Genomic DNA, 12,500 nt, shown 5'->3' with positions numbered 1-12,500 from the left:
AGCACATGAATTGCAACTGTCCTGGGGGAAGTGCTACAATCAGATGCCTTCAACTTATAAAACACTGTTGGAGTCTTGTACGAGCGAGGGCCGTGCTGGTGACACTAGTTACTGCTCTAACACCTCGCATATACTACGTATTAAGTACATCGCACAAACCACTGATTAATAGCTGACTTTAGTAGTTTCAATGAGAAAAGTTTATTTAATTTCCTTGGCTCCAGTGCACTACAAATAGTGATCTCTCCAATTGTAAAGTTCAAGTCCTATAGATTAATGCAAATCCTTGATCAAATGTTCCTATTGCCTGAAATCAGGACCATCTTCTAAACTGAGATTAAGGCAACATAAAGACTACCCCAAATAGTCTGCAACAGGTGGCCTGAGACAGGCTTCCAAAGTAATCCTCCACATCCACCTGACTATGGGGCTGCCTTGTTCCCTGGCTCCTTCAGAGACTATATAAGCATGCAACAAACTCTAACTTAAAAAAAAAAAAAAGAAAATTTTACTTCTAAGATCACCCATAAAACTAATTCAGACAATTACTTATGATTAAAACTACCTATGTATAAAATATTAGAACTAAAAATCACAGGGATCATCATGAAAAAAAAAATCTTTTAACTGCCCCCCACACACAAAGTATCAGTTATACCAAGTAACTAGTTTTGCTACACACTAGAGAGATAAAAAGACTGGCACTTAGAAAATCCAAATATACCTCCCCAAAATCAAGTGAATTGGGACAACTTTCCCCTCTAACATTCCAAAGAACCTTCCCATAGTTGGAACATTTATGTGGAGCGATCTCATAGGGGTCTGGGTGCACTCAGACTGAATGCCAGGATTAATTAAGAACTTTTGGAAATTTCAAGCTGGGTCAGGGGTGCAATTTTAACAACTTAAGCCAAGATTCAATGTCCTAATCTGCTTAATTTGTTCATCTACACCAGACACAAATCTATTATCATTCTAAAACCCTTAAACCTCAAGCTACACGATCTTCTTAAAGAGTCAGCTGTTTTGATTCTTTCCCAGTTTTCATCCAAGGTGAAACTGAGTTAAGTTGATCTTTCTGGATCTTTCCTCCGGCTGTCAGAAAAGCAGGGCTATCTCATATAGCTGACTTATGACACTCATCCTATAATCATTACTTAGATAATACGCAGGCTTTGCTCCAAAAAGAGTGTATTCTTTTTTTCAGTGTGTATTAAGTACATTGTGTCTACTTGACATTACCAAGGAGTAGCTCCTTCCACCTTAAGGCTTTTTGCATAGCCTCGATCTCTGAAGGACCAAGTAACAGTAAGTTAGCACATAGCTCTTACACTGTTCTAAGTTCCTGTACAATACATACTTAACAGATTTCACAATCACCCCATAAAAACGTCCTGTCGTTGTTATTTCTCCTTTTACAGACAGAGAAACTGAGAAGCAGAAAATTAAGTAGTCTGAAGTCTCACAGCAGGTTTGGGGAGAGGACGGAGAACTGAGTTATGTACGGTGCTTACAACAGCTACGTGCAACAGCAAGTATGAAGCAAGGACCGCAGTTTTCTAGGTTTCACACACGCATACACACACCATGTTCCACCTGGCAACATCGGAACATCATCCACCTTTCTTCTCCCCACTACCATGCCCCAGTCCCCTCCACATTTACAGGTTCTTCTGATGCAGCCCAGGGAAGGAAGAAGTTAATTAACTTTGACAAATAAGCAAACTCGCCTCCTCTGGCCTGGAAGGTAGAGAGTAAAGAACCTGACCGGCCTTCCTTTCCAGGAAGCACAAGAGCCGGGATGGGAAAGTCGGATCTCGGCGTTACCTTGTACCGAAGCGCCTGGTGAATATCCGCAGCCAGCTGTCCTCGCCACCACTGCCCCTCCAGCTCCATGGAAGCCGGAGGCGCGCCCGGCCAGACGCCGCCACTTCAGTCTGGAAGACACGCCCCAGACGCGGTCACCGCCAGCATACCCCCCACATCCCCCCACGATCCTCCGCGCCCCCTCCTCCCGGGGATGTGATCTCGGGGTCACCCCGCGCGGCTGCTCATCTTCACCTGACCCGAACCCAAGCCATCTTCCAACGCCAGCAAAGGCCCGATCCACCCAGGCGGGTGGCGCGGGCTTAGTCTGCAATCGCCCCGCTGCAAGAACTGCAGAAAAGTGCGAGCCCCGGAAAGGGACGGCCCGCCTTGGGCTCTCTGAGTTCTGGGTTCGAACTCAGACTCCTGCACGTAGGCGCGGGAGCCTTGACGTTGTCAGGCAGGACGCCGCGGGAATGGAGAGTGAGCCGAGCGCGAGCCTAGGTTTGCGCCGACAGCCCAGACGCTCCGCACGCTCCACCAGCCGGGGGTCCGAGGTGCGCTCGCCGCAGTGCGGCCCCGGAGCGGCAAACAAAAGGCCGGGCGGCCGTGCACCGCGCCTCGCCTCTCCTCGCTTCGCTGCCCTCCCGCGGGCCTGCCCGGCCCACGCGGGTTCTTACCCGGAACCGCGGCCCTCAGAGCCCCAGCCCGGCCGGCGTGCACGGGGCGCCCGCAGCGTTCATGCCGCGGACCGTCGGCCGCGAAGCCCCCGCCTCAGCTAGGGCCCAGCACCCGGGCGCTCGCGCCGCCCATTGTTAAAGGACCGGCGGGCGGCTCGCCGTACAAAGCCAGCGCCGGGGCACGGGCCGCCCCGCGCTGCCAATCCGCTCTCGCGATACAGCGGGGTCGCGCCTCCCCGTCCAATCGGCGGCCGGGCCGAGCCAGGTGCAGGCCCGTCTCCCCGGCCCCGGCCCGGTGCCCGGCAGTCTGTCGGCGCCCGCCGGAGGGCCACTCACCTGCGGAGAGTCTTTGCTGGGTCCCCGGTGCAGACAAAGAAAAGTTGCGATGTCTCAGCCCTGCGGTTAAAACTTGGCAGCGCGGATCTGGCCCGCTGTCTCACTACCCTGAGCCTTCCAAATGGGCTTTAGCTCTTACCAGTCCCTAAAGCGCTTTGGTTGTCAAGTTCTGCTCCAGTCTCCCCTCTAAACCCCAGAACTCTTTTAGCTCTTCCTGACCCAGCTCTTCTCCTCGTTGCTTTCGCTTCAGCGATTCGCGCGAGTTGTGACTGGAGTTATAAAGTCTTTGGCAACCTGGCTTGTCAAATCCATAAAGGATGTAATTGACCATCTGTGGTGGTCAATGAGGAGACCCTAAACAACGGTGGGAACGCTCCGGCGTCAATTGAGGTGATGCTGGAGCTGGAATGTGAGTAACAGAAACCCCATCAATTGTCTTTGAAAGTGTCTGGAAGACCACCACCAAAGTAGTAGATGGGTTCCTTCAATTTTCCAGACTATAGAGCGACTTCTTTCAATATTTAAACACAAATCATGAGACCTCACCCCTTACTTTGAATATTTTGTTTAGAAAGAGGAAGAGTGACAAAGGACTACTACTACAAAAAAAGATGAGTCCACACTGCGGGAGCATGACTTATCACACTGGTATTTGCATCCATCCCGGAAGGGCTGCTGCAGACCCCTGTGTGGCGTGTTACACAATGCCTGGGGTGAGCAGGGGTTCAGGAACTGATGGGAAGAAAATGGAAGCACGCAAGTGAAAGCTGGCAGAACCCAACCTAGCCCGGTGCATTTCCTGAAGAGACTACTAGTAGAGGAGAAGGACGTTATCTGGCTAAAATTTCCATGTCGTTTATGGTATTTAAATAGTACCCACGTCCTCAGTTTCCAACTCATGACTATTAAGCAGCTTTTGGCTTCCAAATGATTTAGAGTCCAGGCCTTTCTTAAGAACCTTTTCAAAAAAGTGGGTCACAGACTGTAATTGTCGATGCGATCCTGTAATAAGCAGGTTGTCCTACAGTCTTTACTCTGAAGGTGGTGTTTGCCGGGAGATACTGGTTCAGAAATCATGTATTATTCTAGACTTAGATGACTCATTATAAGATGCCAGTATTCCTTCTTGTTCATGCCTGTGTATGTCTCTGGTGGTCTTAGAGTCTAGATTCCAAAAAGGAATATCAGTCTTTTTTTTTTTTTTCCATTTCTTTAGAATGAGCTGGGCAGAAAGCAGTTACTTCAACTATGTGTTCCTGTAGTTTACATTCTACTGGGAAGAGAAAGTCACGATAAATGAAAGATAAATCCATACTACATGGTAACAAGTGCCGTGAGGAAAACGAAGAGAAAGGCTAGATAGGTGGACACTGTTTTATGATAGGGAAGCCATGTAGAGGTTTGAGGGAAACTGACTGGGTATCTAGCTGGTGGACTGGGCATGCCAGACAGAGGGGACAGTAAACCGACAAGGTTCTCTGGAGAAAACACATTTGGAAGGAAGATGGAGGACAATTTATGTCTTCAGTAAAGAAACTTCAAACTTCAAAAGTGATTAACAAAGATTTCAAAGTGAACCGGCAAGGCACCCGCAAAACTGAGAATGGAACCTCGAGTCGGGTTGCAGGAGATGAGGGTGGGAGCAGATTCTCTGGGAGGCTTTTGTGACTCCGGAAACCTCAGGCAGTAGGAAGCCACCATGCTCTGACAGTGCAGAGCATGCAGCGGAGAGGATTCTTCACGAAGCTCTCTGTATTTGATGCTGTGTGCTGAGAACGAGGGGAGAGGGGTCAGCAGTACAGTGCTTGCCCAATGAACCTGAGTCCCTGGCATCAGGCTACGGCACCACAACACCAAAAACATTGTAAACCCAGTACACAGAATGTATTTAAATGTTAAAAAAAAAAAGAAAGAAAGAAAGAAAAGAAAAAGAAAAAGAAGGAAAGCCATTGCATATTCTCAAAAAAAGGAAAACACTTTAAATTAAATGTAAGCAAAAGGCAAAACATCCAACCAATATAAACTATGCACACTAACAGATTCCTTTCTTCACTCCTTCCAGAGGTGGCCTTTCCCAGAGGCACCATTACTGCTGTGGTTTTTGCTCTATCTTCCCAGAAGTATACAGATCTTTATAGCAGCACACGCGTAGAGCCTGCTTGCCTCATTTTGTGCAAAACAGTAGCTCATTCCGAAGTCTACTGTGCACCCCATTTTTGCCGTACATCCTAGTCTAGGGAGCTCTCTGCAATGGAACACCCGGGGCCCTTCTCAGGCTCTATCAAAGTCCTTTGGATACGGAATACTCACTAGGAGCCAGAAGCCCCGGACCCTGTTCTTGATTTGTTTCCTTGGTACAACTTTACACCTGGGCACTATTTACGTCACCGCAGACACATTTACACCCAGTGCCTTTGCCTACAGCACCATCATCTCCCACTTAGTTTGGATAAGCCCATTAACAGCTCTTATGGCCATGACACCTGTCCTCCTTCTTTAAAATATTTGACACTTGGCACTTGGAGCACTTGAGAAAAGGCATCACACCTGTAACCATCTGGATCTGGAAGAGTCTAGATCTAAGCCACTACAGCGCAGACTGTCAAGGGCAGTCCTTACGTTGTTCTCAGAAACCGGGATCAAAATCCACAGATATTTATAATACGTAATTTACCAGGGAGTTAATCAAAATCAAAATTGTACATACACTTTTACTTCTGGTTAAGATTGACCTAGATTGTTACTATGAATCTATGTGACTGGGCCATGGGGTAACCAGTGATCAAACATCCTGGATATACCCTGGATATGTGTGGGAATGCTGGCTTGGAGAATGTTTGGCTTGGTAAGCTGAGTGAAGCAGCTGCCCTTCTGAATGTGGGCAGTCCTCATCCAGGTAGCTGGAGGTCTGAGTAGAGTTAAGATTGCCCTCCCTCAATCGAGGAAGAAGGGTTGGGGGTTTCCTCCTGCTTAATTTCTTTAAGCTGGGACATAGTTCTTTTCTGGCTCTTAAACTCAACCTGAAACAGGCTTTTCTTACACCTTGAGCCTGCTGGCTTTCAGATAAGAATACGATCTCAGGGTTTCCTCTCAGAAATTTTCACCTGGAACTGTACCACTACTAGCATTGAATGTGCCCATGCCTCATCACGTTCCGCAAGGGTGGTCTCTCACTCAACAGGGGGTCGACGTTGCTTGGGAGCTTGTTGAAAAGAATGCTGCTCTCCTCTCAGAGGTTCTGATGGAGAAGTCTTGGGTGGATCTAGGAATCTTCATTCTTAATAAGTCTCTTCAGATGGCTCAGATGGAGGTGTCCTGACCTCCACAATTTGAGCATCATGAAGCAGGCCAGAATTGCTTCTTTCCCAGAATGAGAACTGATGTGGACTGCAGTACACAAAGCAGCCAGACTAGCTGAAGAGTCCCCCAAAAGAGGTGTGTCAGTAAGGAGGTCATCTAGACTCATCGGCAAAGGCTGGGGAAGGGGTGCTCAGGTGGTCTCCACAGTACTCAACTCAAAATTGGAATCCAAATTATGCTCAGCACTGATAAACTTGAAAATAGGCAGCAAAAATCTCAAGGTGTCAGAAAAGCTTGGGCCTAGGAGACCACAGTGCCCTTTGCCTTTTCCCGTCTTCTGTTTCACTGATGTCGGGCTAAGGAAGCCAAATAGACCCACACAGATAAAATATTGTTTGGGTATGGATGAATGTACACAGCTAAAGCAAATTCCGTCTGGGGGAATTCAGAAGCATGAATTCCAGTGTGGTACACAGCATCAATGACTGCCTGGACATCTGTGTAGGGCATCTGGATGGGAAATCCTGTGACCTGGATCAAGATTAGAAAACAACACAAGGTATGTTACAGTCTTAGAGGTAGTCTGGAATTATCAAATACAGAAAGATCACAGAAACCTTAGTGGTGTGGCAAGTCTAACAGTAATTGCCTTTTGTGAGTGAGGATGATATTCTAGATACAATATTAAATAAGCCACAGATAACCATATGAGGTAAGTTCTGTCATCACCCCCTTTCTACAGACCGGGTTGGAGCACAACCAGGGCTCTCTGATGCCAAAATGTGTGCAGTTGTTGTAGCACAAACTTGGACCCTCTAAATAGAAAACTTCAAACAAGGAAATGTCAGGGTCCTACATAGGAGGGATTTGAGTGGAAACCTGAGGGGTTTATTCAAAGCCAGTCATGTTTCTATGGAGTCACTACTGTGTGATAGTAGTGAAGGAACAAGGAACGTGGGTCTAAGTAACGTTACATAATAGGACACAGATGACAGCCATGACCCCTCAGTCACTCTTCCATTGCTTCCCTCAGGAGGACGTTTCTCACCCTTAAATCTGCTCATTGCTTTCCCCATGTGCTGCCCTTTCTCTAAGCTCACCTGACAAGATTTCCTCATTAGGAGTTTCTGATCTGCCACTGTAGCCCAGACCTGTGTGAATGCACTTGATTATATATTTACTGTTACTGCCTAAGTCCCGGCACAGAAAGGAAACGATGTTTAGCATTTACTAAATAGTAGAAGTCGAGTGCAAGGCTAAGTATAAAACTCATTTAAATCTCACCACAGCCACAAAACAACAAATTTTACCTCCATTATCCAATGGGGCGAAAGGTAGAGATGGGTTAGGTGACTTGGCCTTGGTTAAAATCAGTAAATGGTCAAAAAAGGATCTGACTACAGGCTGCAGGGTTCAATCTTGACCTGATCTTGACCTATGTCAATAGGTCAATACTTACTAGCCTGGTATTTTTACATAGACACTCCAAGCTTTAAACCTTGGCTTCTATTTAACTATATTTTATTTATCTCTCTAATCCCAAATTCTGTTAAAAACAACAACGAAGTAAGAACATCTTCCTCCTTATTCCTGAATGGATGGTACCTGCGGACCCCGCCCTGGCAGCTGAAATACTCAACTGCTAACAACAGATCTCATTCTTTCTCTTAGGGGGTTCTCTGGGGAGATATCTAGCTTCCTGGAGGGGAGAGGAGAGAGTCTAAGAACCCAGTGGAGCAGTTAATAGAGAGCAGCTGGGGTGAGTGAAGGGTTGCTGGTGCTAGACAGTAAGAAAAGGGAAGGAAGACTAACAAATGTCTGCCTTGTTTATTTATGGACTTGCTGAATTTGAGATATCTTTTCACTATCCAGGGAGATGTCAGTGTGCAGATGATGGTCAACAGCGAGGTTGGTACATATGAGACTGGAAGTAACTAGCACACAGAAGACACTCAAGTCTCCTGGACTCCTCTTGCCCAGAAGCAATGACACGGAATCAAACATATTGTTGGAGATCATTTCTCAGTCTCCCAGATGCAGGGTGAACATCTCTTTTCATAAAACATACAGTTGGTCCTAAGAAAATGCCATTTATGGGATGGTCATTACATCACAACTTTTTGGTCTATACGTAAGTAGAATCCGTGTTGAAGAGCTCAGTCTCAACCTAATTATTGTCTACTAAGCTTTATTAGTTAGATATTTTTACACAGAAGCTCCAAGCTTTACACCTCGGTTTATAGCTAACTTTATCTTACGTATCTCTTTAACTCCAAATTCTATTAAAAACAAAGGGAGTTAATAACTTACTTCCTATTTCCAAATAAACGATACCTGCAGACCCCTCCCTGACCCTAACAGATCTCTTCCTACTTTGTCTCAGAGAGTTCTGGGAGACATCTAGCTATTGGAATAGGAGATTCTCACTCTCTGGATTTCCAGCTCACCTGCCTTTGTGACCAAGATCACAGGTATTTCAGAGAGAGTCTAGAGTGCTATTATTTGCCAGTTAACAGGTTAAAACCAAATGTCATTTGCATATTAGGTCATATACAAACCCAATAAAACTGTAGCAGCCTTTCCAACTCACTGTCTTCAAATGAAGCAAAACTTCCCGTGTAAAACTCTAGTTTCGGAAGGATTTGCCGTAGAACAGACGTGCACTGTCGATTCCAGCGTGTCGGGTGCTTAGGCCTCCATTCCATCATCTTACATTTCAGAGCCCTCTCTATCCTACGGTGAGAGGTGAGAACGCAGAGATAACTTGGTGACAAACTGCAGCTGGACTCACTTAGCAAGTGTCACAACAACTTTGTTACTTCACAAATGAGAAAGAAACTTTTGGGATTTAGGAGGAAACCAGGCACTTACAGTGAAGGCCAGAAATGAGGTCTGCTAAGAGTATCTCTTCCAGACACCCAAGTATAAACAGTTGCTGTTTGACTGCACCTGTCACATGATTACTGACTGAGAGGTTTACCTGCCAGCCTCATTTGACAAAGGGCGTAATGTTTCCAGGACCTTGCCTTCACAGAAATTCAGATCTCTAGTCTGGGGTACTAGCAAGAGTAGCATCACTTAGCTCAGTCAATTCAGGGACCGAATTTGGTGGTCACTCCCACCCACTGCCACCCACCCAGACTAGAATGCAGTTCCACAGGGGCAGAGGTGGGGACCACCCCTCTTACCAGTGCCTGGTGGCACCAGGGTGGGAAAAGGGAGAAGGGTATAAGTTGGATCATGGGATCCTGTGAGTGAGATGACCTTGTCGGGTTGAGTCTACAGGTTGTCACGGAGAAGCTGCTGAGAGCCTCTTCTTGACTGAGTTTACAATGCAACTCCTGAGTTTATAGTATATCAGCTCAAGAGTGCAGTGGGTCTCCATGGGGGTCTGGCATCAGAGTGATTCACCTTCTGATTATGATGTGAGTGGACTCTAGGCCCTTAGAGCAGGTAGTTCAGGAAGCAGCTCCAGTGCAAACCAGTTGGGAAACCTGTCTCCACTGTGATTATTTCCTGTTTTCTTAAGAACTGGGAAATGGAGACTGGAGAGATGGCTCAACTCTTAAGAGCATTGGGTGCTCTTCCAGAGGGACCCAGGTCTGGTTCATAGCTGCCACATGGTGGCTCACAACCATCTGTAACTCCAGTTCCAGGGGATCTAAAGTCCTCTTCTGGCCAATGTGGGCACCAGACATGCATGTGGTGCCCACAACTTACATGTAGATGAATACCCATCACATAAGAATATTAATAATAGGAGTTTTTAAAATAAAAAGGGGTAGTAATGGCTGCAGATGGAGTGGGCCTGAGTGCTAGTAAGAAAAGGAAGTGACAGGATTATTTTGGCCACAGTGTTTTGATTAGCTGACGGTGGATTACATCCGAGACTGCAGTGTGAGTATGAGCCCCTGCAGGAAGTCGTCAGATCAGAAGGTGCTGACACATGTGGAGGAGGAGTGAAGCCTACTACAGTCTATGGCCCCTTTGAGGCTTGGCTGAAGCTTTCCACAAGGCAATGAATGTAAACATTTGGGGAAGCAGGGAACATCGAGAAGTCACAGTGCTGGTGGGTGTTTCTACTCTACAACTGGTACATTTTCCCACCACCATGGTCATGGCCATTAGCCTTCATTCATATCCTTCTAGAAAGTGTGGGCTCTTGCATACAACAGGTGTATCAACTATCTACACTGAGTATATTTCAACCACAGCCAATGATTCCCAGAGTTAACGTAGACTATCCTTGCCAGGGCTGCCTCAGTTGGTAGAGGGACTATTTATCAATGCTTGACACCAGGACTTGGTAGTTCAATGGATCTAGCTGTTGTCCAGCCTAGTGAGTGATTTGAGAGGCTGGGTTAGATGATTGGAAGGTGGCTGGACATGAGATGAGAGGATAGACACAGTACCTACTCTTCAGATCTTCTACCATGCTTTTATTGGTATCTGAGTAAACGATTTCTTCAGGCTGAAATACAGACAGCTGAAAGTTAGGAGCAATTCTAGAGACCACTTTTAAATCCCAACCACCCCTTAAGTCCTGAGGCTGGAAAAGCAGAACCCAAACCAGTCTCCCATGGAAAAGCAATCTCAAATTCAAAGGTCACACATTTCCTTTGATTTCCATACGTCTTACTCAGCATCGGGTGTGGTTGTAAAGGTAGTTTTCATGGGTAAAACACATTTGCTGTTCTCATGTCTTTTGTAGGCAAGTATCTGGCATACTTACTGAAAGCACCAAGTGACCTCACACACTGCTCTCTTATGCTTATGGTGACTTTGGCAAAGTTACAGAACATGACTTTGTTCTGAACCTCGGATGCTTTGATCATTAGAACAGGAACAATACGTACGCCTGCTGCTTTGGATTCTTAGAACGATCTTAAAAATGAAGCAATACATGTAAAGCCTGGCATTTATGGGATGCTCAGTAGACATCCGAGAATGCTGATACCCTTCTGGCATGGTTTATAACCATTCTTCTCTGGGTCTGTGTGTCTTGTAGCTGGCAGGAGCCAATTCTTTGTGCCCATATGTACCTTCATATGTGTCTGCACTTAAATACACACATTTCATGCTCCTGTCTCCGAACCTCCACTCCGTATACTCTATCCTACAGTAGGGAGCAATGCTCTTCATGTTTATTCGTTTTCTGTCCCAGATTGGGTTTACAGCTCAGGTTCCTGCCTAACCCTACTCTAGCTCCTTGTGAGATTCACAAGGCCAGTTTTAAGGGGCTGATTTTTTCAACAAATAAAGGCAGCTGAAGGGATAGAAACAGGTGATCCCCAGAGTGGAAAGAAAGTTGTATAAGAAAGGAACAACACTAGAACCTATTGGGTCTCTAGGTCCCCAAACTGTGGCCCTATAATCAACCCCAGACCTGTAAATTTGTTGAAAATGCAAATTCTCAACTCTGTTTTCTTTTTTTTTTTTTTAAATAGATTTATTTTATGTATGTGAGTACACTGTTGCTGTCTTCAGACACACCAGAAGAGAGCACCAGCTCCCATTACAGATGTTTGTGAGCCACTATGTGGTTGCTGGGATTTAAAATCAGGACCTCTGGAAGAGAATTCGGTACTCTTAACCACTGAGCCATCTCTTGAGCCCTCAACTCTGCTTTCATGGTCACTGAATCAGAAACCAGGGTGAGGCCCAGTGATGCGTGCTTTAACCACTCTCCCAGTGATTCTGGTGCATGCTGTGGTTAGACAGCTACTATAGTAAGCAGCAGACTCATTGAAGATGGCAGAGAAGAGCAAGAAACAGAAGTCTGAACTCCAAACACCTTGAGGGGACTGTAGCTACACTGGACAGAGCCGGGAGACTGAGTCCCTGATCCAGCAACCACTACCTACGCACAAGGCGAAGTCCGTGGATCAGTGAATCCCTCAGGTCTGAGAAGGAGGCCTGAGTATGTTGACTTGGTAAACCCTGTGATGGGGTTTTGTGAACTTTCCAGTTTCACCGAAGGGATCTTTCTTTGCAAGAATTTGTGTTCTTCAAAACTTCAAAAAGGTTTCCTGTTAATCCTGGATCTGGGTGTGCTTGTATTGCACAATGAAACATGTTGTCCTTGATCATGGAAAACAGTGGTCATTCAGATAGTTGCTTATTCTGGGATGCATGTGGTAAGGCAGGAGACCGACAGGAGAGAGGTGCAGCACAATGGTATTGCTTGCTCTACATGCACAAAGCTCTGAGTTCAGTTTCAAGCACCATAAGAAGTCAATAGAGACACAGCAATTGTATTTGATTATGGCCTCCCACACTGATGCTGGCTTCCGACTTCCCTGAAGATTAAGGCTCGGGTCCCTACCAGGATTTTGCTCATCCCTCAACCCACTTCTTTTTTTTTTTTTTTTTTTTTTT

General features: G+C 46.1%; 2 protein-coding genes across 7 annotated transcripts in view; both read right to left on the bottom strand.

The window, feature by feature from the left end:
- Ccnj (cyclin J) overlaps positions 1-2,841 on the bottom strand; it is an 18,163-nt gene extending 15,322 nt beyond the window's left edge. For 3 of the 5 annotated variants that reach the window (XM_031390292.1, XM_031390295.1, XM_031390296.1), the window contains exon 1: positions 1,828-2,490. In XM_031390292.1, coding sequence (XP_031246152.1) covers positions 1,828-1,896 — 69 coding nt within the window. In that variant the 5' untranslated portion in view covers positions 1,897-2,490. Of the gene's footprint in view, positions 1-1,827; positions 2,602-2,822 lie in introns of those variants that run through there. The other 2 variants (XM_031390294.1, XM_031390293.1) reach the window with 2 other exon arrangements.
- A 1,341-nt stretch (positions 2,842-4,182) lies between these two features.
- The window catches only part of Cc2d2b (coiled-coil and C2 domain containing 2B), an 86,336-nt gene continuing 78,018 nt past the window's right edge, over positions 4,183-12,500 (bottom strand). The window contains exons 33-35 of one of the 2 annotated variants that reach the window (XM_031390288.1): positions 10,535-10,593; positions 8,681-8,855; positions 4,183-6,653 (exon numbers count right to left, since the gene is read on the bottom strand). In XM_031390288.1, the coding sequence (XP_031246148.1) occupies positions 6,465-6,653; positions 8,681-8,855; positions 10,535-10,593 (423 nt within the window). In that variant the 3' untranslated portion in view covers positions 4,183-6,464. The remainder of the gene's footprint in view (positions 6,654-8,680; positions 8,856-10,534; positions 10,594-12,500) is intronic. The other variant, XM_031390289.1, reaches the window with a different exon arrangement.

This window comes from Mastomys coucha, unplaced genomic scaffold (assembly GCF_008632895.1).
Source record: "Mastomys coucha isolate ucsf_1 unplaced genomic scaffold, UCSF_Mcou_1 pScaffold21, whole genome shotgun sequence".
In the NCBI taxonomy this organism is placed as follows: domain Eukaryota; kingdom Metazoa; phylum Chordata; class Mammalia; order Rodentia; family Muridae; genus Mastomys; species Mastomys coucha.
This window is presented reverse-complemented; position numbering and strand designations above follow the sequence as displayed.